This window comes from Galleria mellonella, unplaced genomic scaffold (assembly GCF_026898425.1).
Source record: "Galleria mellonella isolate WM207_F2 unplaced genomic scaffold, CSIRO_AGI_GalMel_v1 utg56, whole genome shotgun sequence".
NCBI lineage: Eukaryota > Metazoa > Arthropoda > Insecta > Lepidoptera > Pyralidae > Galleria > Galleria mellonella.
The window spans coordinates 139,155-152,047 of NW_026442117.1; the positions used below are offsets into that span (position 1 = coordinate 139,155).

At 36.8% G+C, this 12,893-nt stretch overlaps 1 protein-coding gene across 3 annotated transcripts in view; it reads right to left on the reverse strand.

Annotated features, from left to right (window-relative positions):
- The window catches only part of LOC113512566 (POU domain protein 2-like), a 239,388-nt gene that overhangs the window by 103,701 nt on the left and 122,794 nt on the right, over nucleotides 1-12,893 (reverse strand). For all 3 annotated transcript variants that reach the window (XM_052899165.1, XM_052899163.1, XM_052899164.1), the window contains one exon: nucleotides 3,428-3,587. In XM_052899165.1, the coding sequence (XP_052755125.1) occupies nucleotides 3,428-3,587 (160 nt within the window). The remainder of the gene's footprint in view (nucleotides 1-3,427; nucleotides 3,588-12,893) is intronic.

Genomic DNA, 12,893 nt, shown 5'->3' on the forward strand with positions numbered 1-12,893 from the left:
ATATATTTATACATATGTTTTAAGTGCTCAAGATTCTATCAAATTTAAAGTACTTTCTCTCTGTGGTTTTTTGTGGATATGTGGTAATATGTTATATCTTCGTAAATTTTAAGCCGATTACGATTGTTGATTTTGTAGTCTATAATAAAAAGATGCTTGGTACCTCTGTCCCATTCGTGTTTAAACTGTAACGCAGTTGTATTTGCATGGCTGTGTTTCGGTTTGAAGGGTGGGATATGGCGTGAATTTACAGGGTACAGAAGAATAACACCTGAGTCCTCAGGAATGGCAACGCATGGGGGTATCATGGACGAAACAGTATATCTGTTATGTCCATGGTACTGTTCATGTCTGTAGGCGACAGTTACCACTTTCCATTAGGTGGGCCGTCAGCTTGTATGTCATTCTAAGTTGTATAAAAAAATCTTGTTTTGATTTCGTATCAATTTTGTCACTGTTTATTTATATATTCTTTTTTGCACAATAAAACTTTGTACAAGTGACAAGTTTAATGCCATATGGCATTCTCTACAAGCTTACCATTAGGTAAAAACAGAATTGTTGAAACAGATGTTTTTCTTTGGAGAGAAAATTAATAATTAGTGCACAGCAAAATCTATTTATCTACACTTCCTACCTATCTATTTACACCCCCCACTAGATGGAGCGACGACGTCAAATGCATTGCGGAGGACCTGTGGATGCAGGTGACTCAGGACCATTCCTTATGGTTGTCTATGGGGGAGGCCTATGCCCAGCAGTGGACAAATAATGTCTGAAATGAAGATGATGATGCAAATCTATTTATGGACGTCATTTAGAGTTCCGAATGCAAATATTTTAAATGTTTCTTTGAAACATCTCGTGATCAATCGGTGCATTTTATTCTCTTTAAAATAAACGTAGTAGGATTACCAGTTAATTAATACTGTCACGGTTGAAGTTACTGAGTTAATTTTAGCATTTTTTATACTTGTTATTATATTGAATGAAATGAAAACGACAGGAGACACTGTATATCAACTTATTGAAATATTATTTTTCATTACAGTTATTAACAGAATATTAACACGTCGTGTGTGTTAAATACATACATACATACATATCTGTCACGCCTGTCACCCATTAAGGAGCCAGAAACAATGGAACGACAAATGCTTCGATTCAAACAAACCTCTTTTGCTTCTTCCACATTCATCAATCTTTTCATACACGCTCGCCGGTTACGGGTACCTTTTAATTTGGCTCTTCTTCAGCACGTCGCCTATTTGGTCGACATTCGTCCGTCTAAGGCGGCCCCTACCGACATCTCCATTCATTCTTGCTCGGTAAATCTCTTTCGTAATTCTTCGTTTATCCATCCTCTCCAAATGACAAATATGTTAAATAGTATGACTAATGAAAGGAAATATAATGTAGAATTATGTAAATTTCTCATATTGTTAATAATTTGCACGTCGACATAGAGGCAGAATGTATATGGGAAATGTAAACCTCTTCCATCTAAAACCACCTTCATTCTAGCAAAATAAATTCATTTCATTTCATATTAAGATATCCAACCTTCTCAGTCAGGATTAGTAGTGTCCACCCCTTCTGACTGACTGCTGTCGCCAGTAAACCGTTCACGCAGCCCATAATTACGATTGCGTTCGGTTTCTTGCAGCCGAAGGTAAACAACGCGCCATAATTATCCCCTCGTCATTCGAGCAATGCTAATTTATTGGACATGAAACTGTCACATCGGCGACGATTGATTGTCCATCGATTGTTGCATCACACCTGTAACTATCGTCGACATATTGTATTTCTAAGTGTAACTGGCATTCTATTAATATTATAAATGCATAAATTTGTAATGATAAATGGATGGATGTTACTCTTTACTACTACAAAAACTACTCAACGAATAAAATTTGCCACATTGGTAGGTTAGTACATATATTTAATATAGTAATTCACGTATGTGGATAAAACCACGGGGTATAGTTACTTATAAATATAATAGGTTTAAAATTTGGACGTTTTAAGAGTAGAACCGTCAATACTGGGCACGGACAAATACGTGCAAGCACCTGCCTGCGAACTCTGCCTAGAGTTGAAACATGCATTGCAACATTTGTGTAAATTAAATAATAGTTAGAGATTGATCGCTAATAGAGGTCGCAGAGCCTCTGTGAATGGAAGGCAGTTGATCCTCAAATGTTGGCATTCGCACGCATACTAATTGTAGCGAAATTAAACAAAGTAATTCTAATCAACTAGTCAGTCTTAATTCTTCACATCAAAATGTGGTAATATAGGAAATGTTATTAGTAAATTTTCAAAAACAATTCAGCAATATTGTTGTTTAATTATTTAGAAAAAGCCATGATAGTGAAAGATTTAAAGTATATACGTGGCATAATGACGCAAATGAGCACTGAAATTTGAAAAAATCGTGGTACTTAGATTCAACACAAAACACGTCTTTCTTATTTGAAGTCGGTCGAAATATAATTTTAATTTGTTATACGAGAGAACACGGGAGAAAATGTAAAATAATTAAAAATTATGATTTAAATAAAATATACATAAATTTTGGATCTACACACAAATATTAATAGGCGACAACATATACAAATTTCTACATTTTATGCTAATTGCCACTAAACGTAGAAAAGATTTCAACGCAGGTGTCAAAACTGCATTTTTAAACACTTTAAAAATTTTAATTATTAACAAAATAAAAATATAATTACGTATTTTATACTTGTATATTATCGCTTTGTATACTGTAGGCAGTTTGTATAAAACCGTCTTGACATGCAAAGTATGTAAGGCTTTTGTGTCATTTATTTCTGTTGTCAACTAGCTAATAAGCTGCGTTGCGGTTTGCAGAAACTGGGGTACGTGGGAACTTCAAGTATAGTGATATTGGTTTATCAGTCGTTAACTTCATCTTTTGAGAGCGATTTCCATTTCCTTAGCTACCCATCCTATCATCGCCACAACACTTACCTGCAGACTTTCGCACGACCTCCTGTTAAATCTCTGTTTCCACTCTAGAATACGTCTACGTTAGTACAACACCATCATCTTCCTGCCTTTATTATAATTATCTCCATAGAAATGCATTTGTTGGTCAAATTCACCACCTGCAATATGGAGGAAAGGATGGAGGAAAAATGAAGGGACACTGTAGTTGCAGAGGGGATATCGGTTAGAAACTACAGTGGTTGGACAGGTCAGTGTGGCACATACGTGAGCACTAGAAGCCGGATATATTACTAGAGGAGAACTAGAGAAGATCCCTGGTGTATATAAATATATACATCTGCTATAGTACAATGGTGTTTATTTATTTTAGTATGGTAACAAAACCATGACAAAGTCTTGACTCGAGATCATATCTATTCTAGTGTAAAGAATGGTGAGTGGTACGTACCGGTGATGACGGTGGGCCTGCTAGGTCTGGCCGGTCTGGTCAGCGCTGGTGGCGATGGTGGCGTGGGCGGTGTGGGGGGCGAGGGGGGCGCGTACGCTGTACGCAGCAGGCGGTGTACCCGAGCCGCCGGGTACGCCAGGCACGGCGACTCGCGCCGACGCTGCAACAACAGTGAACACAATATTGTTACACATTCATATATCATATATATGGTACTAGATCTCGTCATATATACAGGGGGATACTAAAATAATTGACATCCTTCTACAAGACTAGTCTATCAGTGAAGTTCAACATATTTTCCAAAGCAATAAGGTGGAAATATAACAAGAAAGTTTTGTTTTGCAACACTAGTATAGCATTTTTTTTCTTAGCAGCTTAGAATGGCAAATAAGCTGACGGCCCACTTGATAGAAAGTGGTACCTGTCGCCTATAGACATGAGCAGTACCATAGATATAACAGGGTATACTGTTTTGCCCATTATACCCCCCATGCGTTGCCATTCCTGAGGACTCAGGTGTTATTCCTCTGCACCCTGTAAATTCACTGCCATATCCCACCCTTCAAACCGAAACATAGCCATGCAAACACAACTGCTTCAAGGTTGAAACATGTATAAGACAGAGGTGCTCAAGCAAACCACTTTTGTACAAAGTCTCCCTCTGGTTATTTGTCCTTCTAGCATATTTGTTTACAAACAAACAGATTTCTAGTCAAGGTCGTCCTAGAAAAGAGTATTATTGTTTCAAAATCTATCTTTTTTGTCGTCATTTCAGTCTTTTAGTATTCCCTGTTATATACAGTCTTCCACCATAGACTGCTATAAGAAACTGATGATATAGGGAGACTTTGTGTGTTTGCTTACCTCTGTTCCATGTGTTTCAACCGTGAAGCAGTTGTGTTTGCATGGCTGTGTTTCGGTTTGAAATGGCGATATAAATTTACAGGGTACAGAGGAATAACACCTGAGTCCTCAGGAATGGCAACGCATGGGGGTATCATGGGCGAAACAGTATACTCTGTTATGTCCATGGTACTGCTCATATCTATAGGCGACGGCTACAACACTGTCATCAAGTGGGCCGTCAGCTTGTTTTTCATTCTAAGTTGTATATAAAAAAATGTTAATAATGAAAGTTGTTGTATTATTTATTTAGGATCTTTTATTAGTACGAGTAGAAGCACTCATTCAACAAAGTCCCGTATGATAATATGAATTATTGAGGTCAGTTGCTACAAACACCTGCACGTTTGCCATTTTCATTAAGAAATTAACGGTAGTGCTAGTTTCACTATTAATTAACAACGTATGCATTAAGAAGTCTAGCGAGTTATCGAACGGGATATCCTTCTGAAAGGTCATTTTAAGACCATCATTCATACGAAAACTTGCCGCAGATTACGCAGACCTGACAAAAAGCGTGGAGGACAGGTCGCCGCGAGCAGGTCACGTGCGGAGCAGGCCCCGCGTGTGGACAGGTGCGCGGCGTGCGGCGCGCGCCCGGCCCCGCCGCGGCGTTAGACGCCGTAAAACATTTAGAAAAACGCAAGGCCGCTCGTGCCCACACAAAAAACTTAACCCTTTTGTCACCGGCGGCCGCACATCTATTGCGTGTTTTTTATACGCTATAATTATCGCCTGCTATCTAACACCGACCCTCGCTACCGGAACAAATTAACTATTAGAAGCTCATGTTTTATGATAGATCAATTTGTTGGTGCTAGTTTTGTAGCGGGCAGTTAACCGGACCTTTATTGTGTATCGGCCGAGCCGTCCCAGGTGCGAGTACGTATCACCGCTAAATTGAATACGTACTACTTGTATTGTCGTAAAAGTATACATTTTCAGCGGGCGAGCGTCACAGCGGAGCACAAAGGGGATTCGAGTCGCACGAAGTCTATACTCAGATACATATTTAACAGGCATAAAACGGTCCATACATAACGCGTGCCTCCGTCCCTTTTTCAGACGGAATCAAAATATAAAGTAGTGTAAAATACATAGCGCGAGAGGCGGCCGGCGGCGCGGGGCGTCGCGGCGGAGGCGGCGCCGCTCTCCGTCTCGCTCGGTAATGTATTCACGTTTCCCGAGCCGCTCATTTTTTATCGCAGTCGCGCGGCGCATTAGAATTTCCAGGCGAGAAAATCTCACGCACACATGTGCGCGCGTGCAGTGCAGCCGGACGAGTCGCGACTCTATCGGGGAGGTCGGAGGGTACGTTTCGGAGGCAGCGCGCCGCGGTGGTGTGCACGGACGGGCGGCGAGCGCGGTGTGGGGCGGCGGTCGGGGGGGCGGGGTACATTGTAAATTCGCGCGGGGAAATGGTCGAGCGGCGGCGGCGCGGGGAGGGCGGACGGCGCGAGTGTTCAGCTCGATAAGGCCGCGCGTCCTCCGCGTCTTCCGCTCGGCCGGCCGCGTCGCTCAACCGGCGGCGGTGGCGGCGGCGGCGGCGGCGGCGGCGGCGATGGTGCAGAAGGCATACATCCTCATAATACGGTGCACATGCAATCAATTGTTACTTATTCCCTCGTATCGGATCGTATAAGCTCTGTTCGATAACTTGTTACTGTCGCCTGTATGCACCAATCATAACAATTTATAGGTAATACTTTAGAATACCATAAACACAATAAAGACAGAATGACTTTAGAGTTATCTATTCTGAAATCTCGTTACATTAAACGCAATATAAATAGAAAACTACACTACTGTGATTAGTTTATACGACGAGTAGTAGAATTAAGAAGCGATAAAAATATAGTAAACTTTTTTTTTTTTATTATATTAACGTCTTATAGATTTCTACTCAAGTCTCATCAAATTTCGTGTCGCGTCAAAAAAAAAACACTAACGTACAGTAGCAAGTGTCAGGATTAGTACTAAATACTACTAATGAACAATTTTTTACGACAACTGAATGTCCTACATATTACAAATAAATTGCGCGACCAATACGACTTTCTTCAATAGCCATCTGCATGACTACCTCTGTGTGGGTGTATATACAATATATTCAATTAGATATGTTTATAGTTTTGTTCACATTACGTCACGCAGATTAGCACTTATCATCAGGTGAGCTGTCAATTTCCATTCCAAGTTGTACAAAAAAGAACGTCAGCGCTAGTGTTTTACTTGAAAAAGTTGTAAAACATAACAAGTCAATAAATTTATCAGCTAAGTCTTCAAGAACTTATGTAGAATCCCGGCGAGTAAACCGAAATCATAACTCTGTGAAATAATGTTATCTTTAGGTCCTCTTTCAAAACGGTACATAAAAGATGTTTTCTCCTATTTAAAATACGTTTTTGTCTTAACAAGGAAACAAGCTCAATTTATTGGCAGAGTAAGTAAATACCCAGCGGGGCAAAATTCCTAAACCTGGCACCGAAGATATGTATCTCGAATGCAGACTACACTGTACAAAGTTTTTAAAAATAAATACAAAATATTATGTTTATTTAAGTTCAACTAGTGAGTGGAACGTTCGGAAAACTATCTACTGAAACACGTTCCAAGAATTGTACTTAGAAGAGAGTAATACATTAGTTAGCCAAAATAGATAAAATGCGTGGGCGAGCGAACAGGAAACTGTTTGGCTAAAAATAGTGCTTCTAAGGAATAAATTGGGTATAGTCTAAACAATGCTCACATGTAGTCGTGTGTGCCGCCGGGGTAGGCAGGTGCTGCTCGGCTCTTACGTCTTGTTAACCTTATTAGTGTTTATTTATAACAGACTGATTACGTGATTACTTAATGTTGGTTTTTGTAAACGAATCTGATGCTCTAGAGAACTTTGGTAAAAACATTATGTATGTATTTTATTATTTATTTGTATATTTATGTAGATTGTACGTGCCGATATTGCATATAGGCACATACAGTGTATGGGCCTCAATTATATTGGAAAACTCAGCGCCTTATACAGCGAACGCAAGATGCATGTTGTAGATTTTGTTTACAATATTCCATCTAGAACGCACATTTAACAATAAATCTACTTTAAACATGATTTCTCGGAGAAACTTTCATCTCGTTTCTATGGTGTATGATATTTTGAAGTATCGACCAAATCATCTATTTTTCAAATTGTAATTTAGTTCATTTCATAGTACAGTTTCATAGTACTAACCCCCCGCGCGTACTTATTAGTAGGTCGTTCCCATAGAACAGAGACTTCGAGGCAAGTTTTCGCTATCTATGCTATGAAATGCTCGAATAATGGTATATTATTAGTGATAAGATCGTCTGAAACTAAAAATATTTTTAAAAGAAAACTTAAAAGCTTTTTTTTATACAACTTAGAATGGCAAACAAGCTGACGGCCCACCTGATGGAAAGTGGTAACCGTCGCCTATAGACATGAGCAGTACCATGGACATAACAGAGTATACTGTTTCGCCCATTATACCCCATTTTAATTAATAAACAAAAAGTTGGCATACCTAACGGGTATGTAGAGGAAATATTTATCGCTGAAGTGCTTGTTTGTGACCTCTGACTGCCTCTCTTATAATGATATCTGTTATTTATTAATTTATATCAAATAATCATAATTGTAATGGACACACACAATTTATTTTATTTATTTTTATTCTCTTTTTGTTAAGGAATTTCGTGACTGGCTCCTGGCTACAACGAACAATCATTGTTTTGCTCTTTTAACGGTAAAGCAATTAACTAAGTTGTGACCATTTTGAGTTACTATAGTAACAATGCGAAAAAAAAAAATTACTTCTATGTATTTTCCTTTTTTTTTTGTATGTATATTTTTTTTCTCTTTTTTTGTGTATCTATTATTATTTGTGTGCTGTACATAAGTGATACAAATAAATTATATATGTACATATCTTTATATCTAATGTCGAAAACAAACGTACAAAGGTGAACTTAACTCTGTAAAAGTTATCTTCTACGTATTAACGATTTATTAAATATATATAAATCAATTTAAAAAAGTATTAAATGTTTACTTGAATATACTTTAAATCTACTTGTTTCTTATCATTTTCTAACAATAACACGTTTCCATCACTGTTTTTAAACAACGTTATCTGTTGAAAAGGAACTCAATTTTAGCTTTTGTCTTTGAAATATTACATTAAAACTAAACTTAAAAGACAATAACTGTAGTAACAAAGCGAGAACGAGAAAAGGACACTTCCAGTAGCGTAATACGAGGTGATTTCAAGTTCGTGTAACAGTATACACAACTTGTTACTTAATCATAAATTAACGAGATGGCCGTATCGCTTTTTAAGGTTGGACAAGAGAAATATCTTTCAGGGAAAAGTTCGTTGTAGTGCTTATTATGTAATAGTGTGACTATGTATTCTATCTTCCTGTCAGTGCAATATACCTATACATAATGTGTGTTACTAGCGGTTTTATTAGCTGCTTAGGTGTAGTTGAGGTAGGTTACGACGTGCATTCTCTTAAGAGGTTTTTCCTTGTTATCTTTATTTTGTTGTCTTTATCTTTCTCCTGTCAAATTGTATTGTTTCTCGTATTTATCTATGTGCTATGATACTAGAATATTTAATGGGTAGACACAGAAAACCTAAATATCTAAAAGATAAAGCTATTACCCATAAAAGTATTGATTTATATCCAGATACTACCATAGTTAGTTTTTTAGCTGCAAGCCGATTTAAGAGATATTATTCAGTTCACGATATTATTTTATAATTTGTTCTAAAATCTTGAATTGTATATATATATATATATATATATATATATATATATATATATATATATATATATATATATATATATATATATATATATATATATATATATATATATATATATATATATATATATATATATATATATATATATATATATAAATAAGATATCATCGTTAGTGGCTGTGTTATTGTAAAAACAAATAATGTAACTGAAACTGCGTAGAGATGTTGCATCTGTGTGCATCTTCTACCAAATTTATCACGGGGAGTGCTCTGAAGAATTGTTCGGATTGATACCTGCTGCAGATTTTCACCATCGTACAACCCGCCATAAACTAAAATTGGAATCAACTTCCAGCAAGTATTTCCGAACCATCAACATAACCTTCAAGAAAAGAGCATATTCCTTTTTAAAAGGCCGGCAGCACACCTGCAATGCCGTAGGTGTTGTGGGTGACCATGGGCGGCGGTAGTCACTTACCATCAGGTGAGCCGCATGTTCATTTGCCCCCTGTGTTGTAAAAAAAAAAAATGTAAAAACAGTAAATGTTTTTATCGACTTCCTAAATCGATAAGATTTGCATCAAAATTAAACAGCACTAAGTCACTCATAGACAATTTCACATGTTGTTAATATTGCATTATAAATACATATAATGTTAATAGTTCTTACAATTAAACATATTGATATTAATAATTTTGATCGAAAAATGCATTAATTGTCTAGCTTAATTACAATATTAGGTAGGTTTTGATACTCTTGTACTCTCTAATAAACATTGTCTTCCAAAACGTTCTTGTTTCGCAATCACTAAATTTTGTCAAGATCATCCAATGCCAAAATAAAAGATCTATTTATTCATCTTTGAAACCTCTCGATGTCTACTTAATACTTCGCAAATATCATATCTTAAATATACATAGATATAGACATATAGGTTAACGAAATATCACAATAACCTGTTCAAGGAAACGCAATCACAGTTATAGAGATAAAAAGTGCAGGATAATATAGTGTAGTTGGAAGTCGAGGTCAAGGGCACAGCGCGTCGCGGGGCGCGCTCCCGCCCGTCCCTGTGCACCGCGGCTCTCCCGGAACAAATAACGGGATATCATCGATGCACACGCTACAAATTGCTAACGGAAATGAACCATAAAAACTGATCAAGTGCGAAACCTTCATAATATTACTCTGACCATTCACGTTTATGTAAGCAGTGAACAGCGAATGTGTTGCACAAGAGAATATCGAAGACATTGTAATTTTTGTAAGGAAGTGTTGTACTAGTAAAACTAAACACTTGTACAAAAATGTAAAAAAAAAAACCATTTAGGTATCTATAGGTAGATAGGTACTAACATAGAGTGTTTAATTGATAGATAGATAGATAGATATTCTTTATTGTTTCCTCCAAATGATTACAATAGCAAACTCATTATAGATACAAACAAATCAGTCGGGGGGAAAGGGATTGTTAGTAATGGAGACTGAGAATCCCATTGCTAGCAATATACCCAACCAGGTCGACCTCCTCGCGGTTCCCCCTGGAAACTATCATGGTTAATTCCTGATGAATTCATCATGATGGGCTATAATTTAAATGATGTTTTCATTCTATATCACCCTTCACTGGTGCTCCACAGCGTATCCCGTTAGCACAGGCGGGGTTACCATTCCATTTTCACCCATCAAAACAAAAATATATATATATATATATATATATATATATATATATATATATATATATATATATATATATATATATATATATTACATTTATATACCTGTCTATTATACAAGTAGTTTAGTCAAAACATCGTCAAGTGCATATCTAGCAATTAACAATTTTATAATTAACCAAGTACACTTTAAACAGCACACAAAATTACAACCATTTGCATAATTTACTGTTAAATATCATTGAATGCATATGTGGGCCAACAACATAATTAACGGTAACAACAGAGAAGTTAATAGGCACCGTGATTATTCTATGTGGGCTGCTAAGACAACTCAATTATGTAGATTAGCGACTGATGTAGTCAGTTTAGACACCTCTAACTCATTATGTACAGTGTACGTTCATGCTTTATTATCTATTCCGATTAGAACATAAGATATGTCTAATTTTAAAACGACATGTTTACAACAAAAACTATATGTACATATTTTTACTGCACAGGTACGAAGTAGCAATGTATTTTTTATCGCCTTTTGCCATCATCATACCATTATTATATCAGCCTTTAACTGTCCACTGTTGAACATAAGCCTCCTGGAGGTTTTGCCAATAGTTGCTACGTTTAGCAAGCAGATTGGCAATCGCAGTTAGGCTTTTAGAGATGTCTTATAAGAGACGCTGCTGCCCATCCCTCACCGTCTCTTAGTCACCTCTTACGACACCCACGGGAAAGGTAGGAGCGACCCATTTTATGCCGGGACCAGATGGCGGTGGTTATGGTATGATGATGGCAAAAGGCGATAAAAAATATTATCATTGGTTTGATAAAATGAATACTCAAATGAAATTAAAATTAGTTGCAAGAAAATAATGTTTCTAGTTTGATTAGATATTATATTTTGTAGTCTCGTGTGCATTACGATTTAACCACATTAAATGGCACGCAAATACTGGTCATTGGATTAACATACAATAAATTCTTAACAATTTGTTATTATACTTATGTAATTTTAACAAAAACACAGAAATCACCACTTTCTCTGTGTTTGATTGAGAGAAAATGCCGTTCAGGATTAACGTTAAGTAAGCCCTTTGAATCATGTATCATAAGTTATCAAGAAATTTAAAATAAATAATAATAAAAGGAGTTTAATGTAAAAAAAAAGTTCAAAATAAATACAAAATGACAATATAGAGATATGTATGAGTGTTGTGTATTCTAAATTCAAATATTTTCAATAGTAATTGTCTGTGAAACATCTTGTTTTTTGTCGGTGTGTTTCTCTCTCTGTCTCTCTCTCTCTCTCTCTCTCTCTCTCTCTCTCTCTCTCTCTCTCTGTGTGTGTGTGTATGTGTGTGTTTGTGTGTGTGTGTATGTGTGTTAACGGTTGAAGTCGCTTTTTTTGCAAAACATACTCGTGTGCACAGCGAAGTGTAGATACGTGAATAATTTGGCGATACCTTTAATTAGTGATTATCTTTATTGCGCAGGTACGAGGCCGTCTCGCTGGCGGAGCTTTATGGGAAATATACTCTGCGTTTTATTGTCTGCGCAAGCGTGGCACTATAAACCGCGCTCGTTAACTGCGCGCGCGCCGCGGCCTTCACATCATTGCGTCCCATGATCACCATGAAACGAAATGTTAACCTTATTTAATGCTTCTAGGACTAGAAATACGTGCTGTTTTCATGTCAGTGCTAATATACATGATATTTGGGTATCTGGACACCTTTATCTGTTTCTTTAGAAGCTGGGAAAACCTAAAAGATATCTGTATCTCGGTAAAAGATGAGTATAACTCCTACTTAAAAATCGCAATGAAAAATGGGTATACAATTCATAACCTTCTTTTTCGTCTTTTGTATTTTCTAAACTAATAAATAGTCAATCTCTATGAATAGGTCATAAAAAGGTTTTTAACCCCAATCTAGTTTGCCGACCGGCTTACCTTGAGCCTTGAGGTGTGGCTCGATCGCCACCTCGCCCTCAATTCAAAGAATAAAAAAATAACAATATAAAATTAATTCGATTCTAAAGAATCATTTGATAGATAATGTGTAAACAATATTATTGAATTTGATAGATGAGCA